The 12556-nt window shown below is 36.5% G+C and overlaps 2 protein-coding genes and 1 non-coding gene across 5 annotated transcripts; 1 reads left to right on the top strand and 2 right to left on the bottom strand.

Annotated features, from left to right (window-relative positions):
- Positions 1-41: 41 nt before the first annotated feature.
- On the bottom strand, positions 42-1930 carry LOC114874720 (kynurenine formamidase). Of its 3 annotated transcripts, none has more exons than XM_046285580.1 (9): positions 1801-1930; positions 1603-1719; positions 1456-1546; positions 1296-1397; positions 1103-1237; positions 937-1015; positions 645-836; positions 451-586; positions 42-361 (listed from the first exon to the last, which is right to left on the bottom strand). In XM_046285580.1, exons 2-9 carry the CDS (start codon positions 1612-1614, stop codon positions 224-226), a joined length of 885 nt encoding a protein of 294 aa, XP_046141536.1. In that variant the 5' UTR covers positions 1615-1719; positions 1801-1930; the 3' UTR covers positions 42-223. The 3 variants fall into 3 exon arrangements, with proteins under 3 accessions (XP_046141536.1, XP_046141537.1, XP_029040115.2); XM_046285581.1 differs by having other exon boundaries at positions 1805-1930; XM_029184282.2 differs by having other exon boundaries at positions 1603-1930.
- Positions 1931-4543: 2613 nt separating this feature from the next.
- Positions 4544-4616, bottom strand: Trnar-acg. The gene has a single exon. It is a non-coding gene; the product is annotated as a tRNA-Arg (tRNA).
- Positions 4617-5995: 1379 nt separating this feature from the next.
- Positions 5996-10583, top strand: LOC114874716 (innexin inx2). The gene has a single exon (XM_029184267.2). The coding sequence runs from the start codon at positions 6584-6586 to the stop codon at positions 7658-7660; it is 1077 nt and encodes a 358-aa protein (XP_029040100.1). The 5' UTR covers positions 5996-6583; the 3' UTR covers positions 7661-10583.
- Positions 10584-12556: the final 1973 nt, after the last annotated feature.

The following is a 12556-nucleotide window of genomic DNA, read 5'->3' as shown; positions in this document are numbered from 1 at the left end:
TTAAAAAAGGACAGAGAGCGCAAGAGAAAGAAATTCGAGAATCAATAAAAACTTTTGTTATTGCATTAGTATTGTCTCATCGATATTCCAGTTCAGATCAGGTTACACTATTCGCTTGTCCAGCTTCGCAATTCTTCAAGGAGATCCCCCTAGGTGGTGAATTCCCTTGAATGCTTCCCGGGGATGGTAACCGGGTAGTTATCCAATGGATCTGCCCGAGTACTTATCCAACTTTTACTGTATTCAGTATAATTTTTGTCAAAACAAATTCTTCATCTGTAAATTTTTCCACGATATCAAAATGATCGATGTTATCTCGAAGAAAAATATATTGAACGTTATCCACTATTGTAATAAGTTTCTAAAATAAAAATAAAAATCATAAATTTCTGTCAGTAGAACATCATCCAGAATAGATAAACCCCATTATTTATTTATCTAGAGTAGTACCTGAGCACATTCTCGTGATTCATTGATGAGCCCTGGTGAATCACATTCTGCAACAGTCACAATAACTTTCACCCCTTGAATTGGTTTATTGTTTTTAGTATCTAAAGTGGTAAAGCTGTACTCCACAATTTCATCTCTAAAATGTACAAAGCAGATTATTAGGAAACAATTTATTAGGATTTTTCAATACTTACTTTGTTAATTTCAAATTGTCATTAATGGTGGTATTAATCAGAGGGTTTAAATTAAATACACCGCCTATTAAAATGACACCTTTTAGTAAATTTAAATATCCACTTTTTGTTATTTTTTCCATCCATAATGGATCAAATAAAAGGCTTGAAGCCAAATGTGCACCAGCACTATGACCAGATATCCAAACGCCCCTGTATGAATTTATTCAATGTTATTATTTTATATTATTTCTTATATACATATATAAATACAGTCGATTTATACGTATATATATATATATATATATCGTACCGACTTCCAAGAGTTAAAGCATATTTCAATATTTGTTCAATCGCCTTTTTTATTTGTGATATTATATCTCTAAGTTTGACTGAAACACAATAAGAAAATAAATTGGAATATTATCTTTAAATTTCTATTTAGAGATAAATAGAAAAAAAAAAGGAAATAAATTTACCATTAGGACATAGATCATAGCCAACGGTAATAACTTTAATCCCTTTGCAAATTAAAACAGGAGCTGCGAATGCTGCTATGTCTTTACTACCTTCTTGCCAATAACCTCCGTGAATGAACACAAATATTGGAGCATCTAAAATATCATAAATCTGTCAAGTTAATGATAATAAATTATTCAAACAGTTTTGTACCTTTGGGTAAATCGATTCCATATATGTCATATTTAGTTCGATCCGTTGTTCCGTACGCAACATCCAGTTCACATTTCAAGGTTTTACGAGCATTTTCGGTCACTATAATAATAAATCAATTCAAACGATCGTAAGGTAATTTAATTTTTAAAATTCATACCTTCTTTGGCGAATTTGTAATAGTGTGCTAATACTTCCGCGTGGTCCAATCGTTTGCTCCATTTACTCGGAGTGTAATTAACTTCCTGCTCCTAAAAAAATCATACTTATGTAAAAACAATAAAATTATTAATCAATATAAACTTACGGAAATTGACATCTTCGATCGGCAAGTATAAAAATGGAATTTCAAAAAAAGAATTTTCAACACTAATCAAGCAGTTGCTGTAATAATAAAGATGTTTTCTTCTCTATCGATGGATCACTAAAATTTTAATTTGATTAACAATATTTACAGACGGACAAAAATCTTTTTTGAAAAACACAATTTACGATGGATAGCTACAAACTGTATCAACTGCAATATGTTCTTCTCTAAGTTTCTTCTAAGTCATTACATCGTATGCTAGTTGAGAGTACTGGGTGATTGCAGATCGCGCCACTGTTATTATACTTATTACCAACAAACGGGAGATTATTAGCCACAATGTACTTTAATAACCAGTCTGTACTGTTTCGCAACAGATCGAACCGATAATGTTGCTTATTAATTCAATGACTTTGTATTTTTAAAATAGTTGCGAAACAGCAGATATTTAGCATATCTATATTATACAAATGTGTGTATGCAGATTGTTTTGCTTACATTACACCGTTCAACAGGAATTTTGTTTTCCAATAGAAGGTCTTAAAAGATAGAGGAGAGTTTCCCGGACATATTGATATTCAGAGTGTTCGACAACAGATGGGCACAATTTTAAGGGGTGATTCTAGGGATCAAAATAAGACAAAAATCAAAAATAACGAAATAGCGTTTGCGGCTTTGTTTTCCAGTAATTAACGTTTAAAAATTCGAGTAAAAAGCGCCTGAAACCTGCAATCCGCCCAGCACCGACGAGTGAACGTCAGGTCAGCAGGGGAAGGTACAGTCATAACCAAGAATCGTTGAATAGTAGAAACTTACCTCGTGCTATTCTGTTTCTCGGTACTGCAGCATTCGGCTTCGATTCTTGGTTATGACTGTACCGACCCCTGCTGACCTGACGTTCACTCGTCGGTGCTGGGCGGATTGCAGGTTTCAGGCGTTTTTTACTCGAATTTTTAAACGTTAATTACTGAAAAACAATTACTGAAAACAAAATTCGTTATTCTTGATTTTCGTCTTATTTTGATCCCTAGAATCACCCCTTAAAATTTTGCCCACCTGTTGTCGAACACCCTGTATATAGTTATTATATTACGTGATTCTGAATAGATGTAAATGTCGATGAAAGTTTTAAAAACAGCCGATGCACGCATTTCCTACGTATTATGTACTTTTGTTCCTTATCTAGCGCGAATTCTCTATACAGTACCGAATTCTGTAGACATTTCCGAAGAAGAAACTATGGGGAGTAAGTGTTGGAGCAGTATGCAATTCGAGTAAATCGAAAAAATATCTGCCGGTGACGCGTGCACGGCATTTTGCCATCAGACGGCCATAGCTCGTTCTCCTCTCATTACGTTTTATTACTACAAATGTGTAAGACATGTATAATACATAAGAAAATAAACTAATTAGGTAAATAATTTAAAAATAAATGCAACTGTACACCATTTAGCTTAAAGGTTATTACTATAACCTGTAATAGAATCGAAGCGAGAGAACATATCCCAATGTGGTCAATGTATTAAAGTAGAAGTGAATAAGGCAGAAGTCATGTCCGGCGTAGCGACGCAAAGGGTGAAATATGTAAGAAATATGTGTGCGTTTAAAATATACACATCCTATACCAGATTCGTGGAGAAGGTAGCAAAGAATAGGGTACGAGGGTCGAAGAGATTGAAAACCAGAAAAACCGGTCTTTCCTTTTGGCCCCACTCTTTCGTAATATGCACACCATTCTCTGTGGAGGAGTCACAGGTAGATTCGTAGCAGCTGATGTATCGGGTATCGTGCCACGTCGACGCCTACCCACAGACCACAGGTAAGAGAAACCTTTTCCAGTCAAAAATTCGTCGGTTGTAGGGATATTTTGCTCAAGAGAGCTGAGTAATATATAATAAAATGCAAGCAGTGGAACTGACGACTCCACTGTTCTACCGTCGTCGAACTCTGTATTTACTTGACCAACAAACGGTCACGATAATTACTCAATTCAGAAATCCCCACGAGATGTTGGCAAAGAGAAGAGCTTATGATAATTCAGCAGAGAATGAATAAAGCGACGATAAGTTCATATGGTAATTCCATAAAGCTGGAAAATAAATTTGAGTATCTTTTCTGGTCGCCTTGATGGTCCTTCTCAGCTTACATGTTTTGTAACCGGTTCTCCAGTGCATACTGGGTTAATTTATTTGACCTACCAACTACTACGTTCATTTCCAATTAGTTTCCACGACGTTAAGTAGGTATCCTTTTATATGCATTGTCTTCGCTGGAATTCAGGATCACGTCGTTAAATCGTGCTATTAATAGTACAATTCTATTGGTAACTTACAATTTGATACTGTATTATGGAACGTAGGTGTGAAGCCCATCACTAAAATTACAATAAATGTTTCCCTACGTGTCCACATTCCTTTCCCAGCCTATTTAAACTTTTAGCTGGTAACCGGTAAGAGAAAGTATTGCCGAAGGGCGATTGGTACTTTTCGAATGTGGAGGAAACCAACTATTTCCGTGAAGGTATTTCGATCTGATAAGTCTCAAGATATTTGAACTTGACTTAATGCAGCACAAGTTACGGGACAACATATTCTTACCAACGTGCCCGTCAAGTGGAGTAAGATGGAGATCACGTTTCTGATGATTCTCTGGAAGAATGGAGAGACAGCACATTTGCACTGGGCAACATATTTTCGTTGTCAAACCTGTTTGGTCCTGCCTGTCTATTCTTACCTTGAAATAGTGTGAACGATCGCTGAAAGTATGCATAGCTGTACCGTGAAGAAATTTCTCATGTAAAAAGTAACTCAAGTACTACAAATATAAAAAATATTTTCATTTAAGTTTGCTGTTAATTGTAAATTACAGTATGGTAAATGAGGCTTTCTTTCATTTTTTGTTTTGTTAAATAGTTATGAAAATTTTGGGTAAAAAAGAACTTCGATCCTGCCAGGATTCGAACCTGGAATCTTCTGATCCGTAGTCAGACGCGTTATCCGTTGCGCCACAGGACCGTCCTTGATTTAGTATTTTATCTATTATTACAAGTCGTGCAGTTAACGAATGTAATTAAAATATATCAGTACAGCATTTCTTAACCTAATAAAGATAATAAAACATAAACTGTTTTAAATTATTACCGTGTGTTCGATTACAATTTACGATACAGTATAATCTGGCGTAACAATACGCAATCATTGGTACAAACAGTTATAGAATAAAGTATTGATTTCTATGTTTTGTACGCACTTTCCCATGTTCTGGATTCAATCTTTTATTCTGGGAACATCAATACTAGTCCAATTATTTTCTGACAGTTGCATCATTTGATCGCACATAACACGATGCAGTAAAATTATCTTGTAGAAGGCCTTAAATAGAATGCAGTATCATAAGTTCTTTTAATTGATAGCAATAGCACGTGTAACATTGCAGATGTGTAACGATAAGAGTGCTTGCAGACAATTTACTTTGCAATCTGATGCCTTTGTTGGCAAATGGATTGTATTCATAAATTCGTAGAATTCTAAGGTCTATCAATTATTAAGAAATGCTAATTCAACTGAAACTATGATTTCTTTGTTGATTTCACATTAAATAAGATTTATCAAATTTTAAATTTTTAAGTCTCTTTTTAAAGTCTCTAAACAATAGAGACTAATTAAAAGGTAGCAATTATTTATTAGCGATGATTGTCGTCCACCGCAATATCAGCTTATCGTTAGATCGGTGTAAAATTTCACACGCAAAACGATATGTAAAGCTTGGTATTTGTAATATGAAACATATAATTTATACAGTATCGTTAACTGTTTCGTGTAATATATACCGATTATGTGTTCTACATTTCGTTCAATACGGATAAGACTGATAAAAAGTAAATAATACAACAGATTTGGCGGCATAAGACGGAAAGCTGGATAAGTACAGTAACAATTATGATTACCGGTAAAGAAGTAAACTATAGTTACCTATTTACTGGATAATTGTTCTATCTCGATAACTATTCTATTCAAACTGTTTGTCAATTCGGTTCCAAGCGACATTAGTTCAACTTCCGTAATTACATACAAGAGAATGCAAATCTAGAAAAAGACAGAATTACCCTTAATGTAAATTTACACGTGCAAATATTGTCAATCAACTTTTCTTAAATTTGTACAATATTGTGCATGAGAGAAATGCGAATCTCTCTTTTTTTTGACTACGCGTGTGTACCGAACAGTAGAGACTTTACTGGAACCGATGTTAACCGAGTTCGATCGAATTCATACGAACAAGCCTAAGTTTCCTGTGATCCAGAGCCGACGCGGCGGTTGAAAGAGACGAAAAGTGGGGTTAGGTTGTAGTAGAGGGACGAACGATAGAGAGAGAGGAGTTTTCTCATGTCGTAAAAGTGGGGATAGAATCTCAGTGTGCAGCAGAAGCAAACATATAGTTCTGCGTCCCCGAGCAGGCTGTGTGGGATCGACGTTGCTGGACAGAGAAAACGTTTCGTAAAGCGAAAGAGAGAAGAAAAGAATTACCGACGAAGGAAGGTAGAAAGAGAAGAGAAGAAAAGGGAGCAACAGCTTGTGGAACGGCATGTCCTCGCGTGCTTGTGTCGTACAGCGTTTCTGAACGCAGCCATTACGACAGAACCGCTCTCGGTGACGCTTTGCTGGCGGTGGAGCTGTGCTCACGCGCGCAGTGGTCACGGAACGATCGGAACGAAACGCACGTGTCTTTTTCGGTGAAAAAGAAATTCGTAGTGAGAAACGGTAACACGAGGGACAGACTACTGAACAAAATTATTAAAGCGTGTTTCTGTGTGTGTGTGTGTACAAGCTTAGAGACGCCTCTTGGCGCGCGGCGTCACGTCGCGCGGGCATTAATATCTCCAAGTGTCCAATTATTCAATTAGTCGATTATTTACGATTGTAAAAAATCGTGAATCTTTGAACAACACCATTCGAAGAAGAAACAACAAACAACAACAATCATGTTTGACGTATTCGGCTCCGTAAAGGGCTTGCTCAAGCTCGACTCCGTGTGCATCGACAACAATGTGTTCCGACTGCACTACAAAGCGACGGTGATTATATTAATCGCTTTCTCATTATTGGTCACGTCTAGACAATACATAGGAGATCCCATAGATTGCATCGTAGACGAAATACCGCTTCACGTGATGGACACGTATTGCTGGATTTATTCGACGTTTACGATTCCCGATCGTACCGGCATCGTCGGCAAAGACATCGTACAGCCAGGTGTAGCATCCCACGTTGAAGGGGACGATGAAATTAAGTACCACAAATACTATCAGTGGGTGTGTTTCACGCTATTCTTCCAAGCGATACTATTTTACGTGCCACGTTATCTGTGGAAGACCTGGGAGGGCGGTAGGATCAAGATGTTGGTCTTGGACCTTAATTGTCCGGTGATGAGCGAAGAATGCAAAACAGAGAGGAGAAAGTTGCTGGTCGACTATTTTACCTCAAACCGGCATACGCAAAACTTCTATGCATTCCGATTTTTCCTGTGCGAGGTGCTGAATTTCGTTAACGTGGTCGGCCAGATCTACTTCATGGATTTCTTCCTAGACGGGGAGTTCACAACTTACGGTTCGGATGTGGTGAAGTTCACGGAAATGGAGCCGGAGGAGAGAATCGACCCAATGTCCCGTGTATTCCCGAAGGTCACCAAATGCACCTTCCACAAATATGGTGCGTCCGGCACGGTGCAGAAGTTCGACGGTCTATGCGTGCTGCCATTGAATATCGTCAACGAGAAGATTTACGTGTTCCTATGGTTCTGGTTCATCATTCTGTCCGTGTTAAGCGGTCTAACATTGGCCTACCGTGCTGCGGTTGTAGCTGGACCAAAACTTCGCCTAATCCTGCTACGCGCTCGATCGCGTCTTTCACCACAAGAAGACATCGAATTGATCGCGAAAGACTGCCAGATCGGTGACTGGTTCGTTCTTTATCAACTTGGAAAGAACATAGATCCGTTGGTGTATCAACAGCTCATCTCGGAACTGGCCCTAAAGCTTCAGGGAAAAGAACCCGTTTAGTTTCCATTATAATTAATATTCCTTTTTTTCTCACTTGTTTATTCCTCGATCTTTAATTTTGATTAACCAAGTTAAAAGCCGTGTAACGTAGTTAATTCGATGAATTGAGGGGCCATTTCCCAGTTCATCGTTGCGACCCGAGATTGCATTCCATATTTTTTTTTTATGTTTCATAAATTGTAGACGTAAAGACATCGATGATACATATATTTTTTTTTAGTTGAACTATACAATTCATTCCTTCTATCGCGCCATCTTGCGCAAGTGTATGCTTCAATGCGGTGACCGTAGATACATGCATTTCTGGTATTTGACCCTTTCCTTTCCCTCGTCTTGCAATTTCCTCGGGTTCGTCCAATAATCATTTTCTTTCGGTTTTCTTTTTTCTAAATCCAATTTGGATGGTGCTTACGAGAAGCGACAGTGCCAACAATGCGCAAGATTTATTTGGAGATATCATCGGTTAAGTGGAGACAAGAAGGCAGTATATATTGCTACCTTTTATTTTTCTAACGCCGCCATTTTTACTCGACTATAAAGAATGATTCGCATTTACTTAATCGATATCTCTTGATAAATCTGTAAGCAACGACGAGGAGACGTACGTGAGAGAGTGAGAGAAAGAGCTTAGTATTAAAGAAAAAATAAACTCCTCTGATACATGGAGGGCTTTGTAGAGAGACTCTGATTGTGTGATATAAAATGGGCGACGACGTTCATTTTCTCTGCCTTTTCATTTCATTTCACTTCCTTTTTAAACATTCAAACTTTGTTAAGATGTTCCTTCGATGGGACTCCCCAATTGTTTTAGTTCCAAGAGAAGAATGAAGGTGGCAAGCCTGCCGCGAAGGGTTGGTACGCCTGTACTATCGTTTCGCATGAGATTTCGAACGTGTCGTCCTCCAAGAATCGTAATTTCATTGTCTTACCAGTTATTTTTCATATTGTAGACGTAGGACGTACACATCTTGTACATTGTAGACCGTCTTATGAAATAGAAGATATAAATTTATATTATATATAAATATATACAGGGTGTCACAGAAAGTCTCGAAACCCATAGCTGCCTGGTGTCAAAACAAGTGAAGAGTAATTAAAAAGTTGAAAGATGATAGTTTCACATTTGTTTTGACATGGAAAGTTTACCTTTTTTGGGTTGTATGATGTTTTTGAGGCTCCCTGTGTATTATATTTAGAGAGAGAAAGATGGATATATAGAATGAAATATATATGTGAGAGAGAGAGGGAAAGAATGAGAGAGAGAGTGCGAGCGGATGAAAAAGACAAGCAAGTAAAATAATTTAGAAATACTGAAATTTTCTTTCTGTAACACCTTCAAATATTCTATATCGAAGGAACAAATAATGAGAAAAAAAAAACAAGCAAACTCTGTGAACACGTAAGTTTCTTTTTCTCTGTCAGTTGGATTTACTGCCGAACTGTTAGAAACCGTCCTTATTAGGCAAACATATTCCCTGTTTCACGAGCAGGAATGAAAGAAAAATTTGAAATTCGAAAAGACAAGAATAAACGCTTAGCTGGTAAGAAATTAGAGTAGTATCGCGCCTCAGTTATCCGCCATTAATATTTTTGTGGAATTCATGCTCAAAGTAAGACTGCCAAGTAATCGGGACACTCCATATCATCGTGATTCTTGTATTTTGTACCTATTTAGGATTGAATAGAATTTAGAATCTTTCATTTACACTGGTTTATATATTTCCTTCTCCCTGCTTTCCTTTTTTTTTCTTTTTTAATATTCGCATAATATTTTCTCTAAGATTGTTCCATTTGTCCCATCTTGTTACTCGTTTCTTCTAATTTTTTTTTTCTTCTATAGTTATCGTAGATATCCTAGATATTTAACCTTAATCAAGGGGAGAGTCTGGATCCAGTCTCTTCAGGATCCACCGGGGAGGGATAAAAAATCAAAAAGATACCGCAGTTAGCCTTAGTACCTTCGGATACCGTCATATCTTTCTGATTAAATGTTTAAAAATATAAAAGAGTATCCTAAGGGCTATGATTCCTTTAAATGATAAATTCGTGTCAGTGAGAGGGAACAAAAACTTACTGACCGAAGGAGAAAGAAGTGCCTACTTTGTATGCATGTATAATGCATCGGATTTGTAAGCTGCATTAGTAAATAGTGATAGTATATCGTTTGGATAAATTTTCGCAGTAAATAAAGAGGATCATACGCACACATACAATTTATATCGTAAATGTGTTATGTATAGTAGTGAGCATGATAGACTTCCGTAGGGAAGATGGGGATGTAGAGGGTGAAGATCCCATCAAAACCCTAAAAAGAAAAATTAATATAATAGGTTTCAAAACTTAAATTTCTAAATTCAAACTTTTAAGTTTACAGGTGGATAGGAGCCTTTTTGCCCTAGAGCGCCATTTTCCTTAGTAAGTCTACCATGCTCTGTGCTGTACGTGGTTCCTTGCGACTATGTTAAGCGATAAGATATATATAAAAATATATATTTTTTAATATATAATTATATATTTTATATATTACCCTATATATTTTATATATAATTATATATACATATATATGTATACATAATTATAGTGAGCGTCCTAGTTCAGAATTGCTGGAGATACGAGTGATAATTGATTAGTAACGACTGTTTATGCGTTATTCTCCTTATTATTTAATAATTCATGGCTTTTGCTCGTTGATGCTAATTCACTGTTCACAGGAGACGAGGAGCTATCGTTTCTTTATCGCGACAAAGTATTAGAAATATAAATTGATTAGTTTTTAAGGTTTATGAACAATAAAAAATTTACTTTTACGCCGTTTGTCTTTGTTGCGTCCAACGATTATTGTGTAACTACTGCCCAACTTATGTTTTTCTCGCACAAATGCGGATGGAATTAAAGAAATAAATGTCAGCGAGTAATTTTAGTAGTTCCTATGATTCTTATTTTACTCTTACCTCTGTCACATTTGGATTCATTACAGCGGGCCTCGGAGAACCTTAGCCAATATTTCGTTGGTAAGTTTTTAGGGACCGATTAACGTTTAAAACAATATATAATTCCATTAAAAAAAAAACGATATTGACCTTGAAATTTTTAGAACATCTCCATTTCCGGTGCTGAGACATGAGTCATGAGTGATGCTTCATTCGACGCCATTTAATTTTTTCTATTTTATACCATTTTACAACCATAACTTGGCCCAATTGCTTGGACACCCTGTATACGGTAACTTTGGATCAATATGAAGAAAATATCGTGACAATGTGTCATAAACAGTTGATATATACTTATCAAGTCTTATTCCTCAATGAATCATTAACACGTTAAAAACAAATTATTAATCATATAAGTGCAAGGCTAATTTATAGTAATCTAAGACAATTGTAGTAAGATTAGTATTAATCTTCTTTGTTTTGGAAACTATTTTCAAATATTAATTAACATTAAAGCTTGAATGTATAGGATACCAAAATGGTGCTTGGTACCAATGGTACCTAATGGTATCTAAGGAAGCTCAATGGTACTTAATAATATGTAAGGGTATCAAATGCTAAAGGGTACCAAGTAGTATTTAAGGGTACACAAGGAAACCGAATAACATCTAATAATAAGGGGTATCTAATAAAATATCAAGGTTACCGTAGAAAATAGATACGAGAGGTGAGTGTAAGATTGGTACGGGTAATTCCTGTGCGAGATAATGGGTCGATTTCACGGCGAGTTAAAGCGGACCTTTGCATCCGAGTTACTAATCGGCAAAATGAGAATAATCTTCGTGTCCCCTGATGCAACGCGGACAGAGGGATTTGAAATTGGTTGGACCTCGAGTTGAGTTTCGTTTCACTGATCATTAATTTCCAACACACTTGTGTTGTAAAGACCCCCTGCAACCATTTTGCGATTTAATAAATTGCACCGGTGTACCGATAGGAATCGTACACGGTGCCATTGATTTCATTACGACTTGAGATGAAATTGTAATAGGGAAGTAAAGGTTTTCAGAATCATTCCTTTTTGCAGCAGCCACTTTGATAAGCTGCAAACGGTCAGGTAGATAGCTGCGAGGTCAGGAATAATGAAACGTAAGACGTTTCGCATACACAGGGACGAAATAAGCCAGAGGACAGAATTTTCTTTAGAGGATTCGTTCGGTTTGCAGGCCTGGAAGCGACCGCATCAGGGGCAACGGCCGGTCAAAGTCCTACCTTCGACATTCTATCCCCTCCATTATCTTATTCCTGTCTTTCTTCTTTACTGTTCCACCTTTCCATACGACTTAACTCTTCTTCCCCCTTCAAACCCGTTTCACCTTTCCTTTTTCTCTTGGATTTACCTTTCTTGTCCCCTGTTGCCTTCAGCCTCATATTTTCGGCGTTACCTCAGCTATTCTCATTCCCAGGCTTCCATCTTATTCTAAAATACATGAAAAATTAAAATTAGCCAAATTAAAAAAAATTAATCATACTTTTAGTACTTTTAAAAATCACCCTTTTTAATACGAAAAGTTATAAAAGAGAAATAATTTTCAGTCTTTGCATGATGAAATAGTGAAAGAAAAGGAATACTTAAGAAAAATGACGTGTTACTGTTTTGTAGATTCGTTGAAATCACTGAAATTGCTTAGGTTTTCCATTACTCGATGATAGGCCTTATATCTCACGTACGTACTTGTAAATAGAGAAAAAAAAGAAGGATGTGACGATAAGTGAAATTAATTATCACGATTGTGATATGTTGCGATTTCAACATGATTCGGTGAAATTATCTATGAGATAAAGATTAATCATAATTTTGTTTCGTAACCCTTACTGGTGTATTACTATACTCTATTTCGCTCACTATTGATTATAAAATTGCGTAAAATTAAGTATGTAGGTGAATGAAACTAATACTCTTGAT

The sequence above is a fragment of the Osmia bicornis genome, chromosome 4 (assembly GCF_907164935.1).
Source record: "Osmia bicornis bicornis chromosome 4, iOsmBic2.1, whole genome shotgun sequence".
Lineage (NCBI taxonomy): Eukaryota > Metazoa > Arthropoda > Insecta > Hymenoptera > Megachilidae > Osmia > Osmia bicornis.
The sequence above is the reverse complement of the archived record's forward strand: the minus strand, read 5'-3'. Positions and strand labels throughout refer to the sequence as shown.

Excerpts from the sequence above, each read along its gene's own strand:
- LOC114874716 (XM_029184267.2), top strand. The coding sequence starts at position 6,584 with ATGTTTGACGTATTCGGCTCCGTAAAGGGCTTGCTCAAGCTCGACTCC.
- LOC114874720 (XM_029184282.2), bottom strand. Across the intron at positions 837-936 it reads GCTTTAACTCTTGGAAGTCG|GGGCGTTTGGATATCTGGTC; the intron begins GTACGATATATA and ends AAATTCATACAG. Across the intron at positions 362-450 it reads AATCACGAGAATGTGCTCAG|AAACTTATTACAATAGTGGA; the intron begins GTACTACTCTAG and ends TTTTTATTTTAG.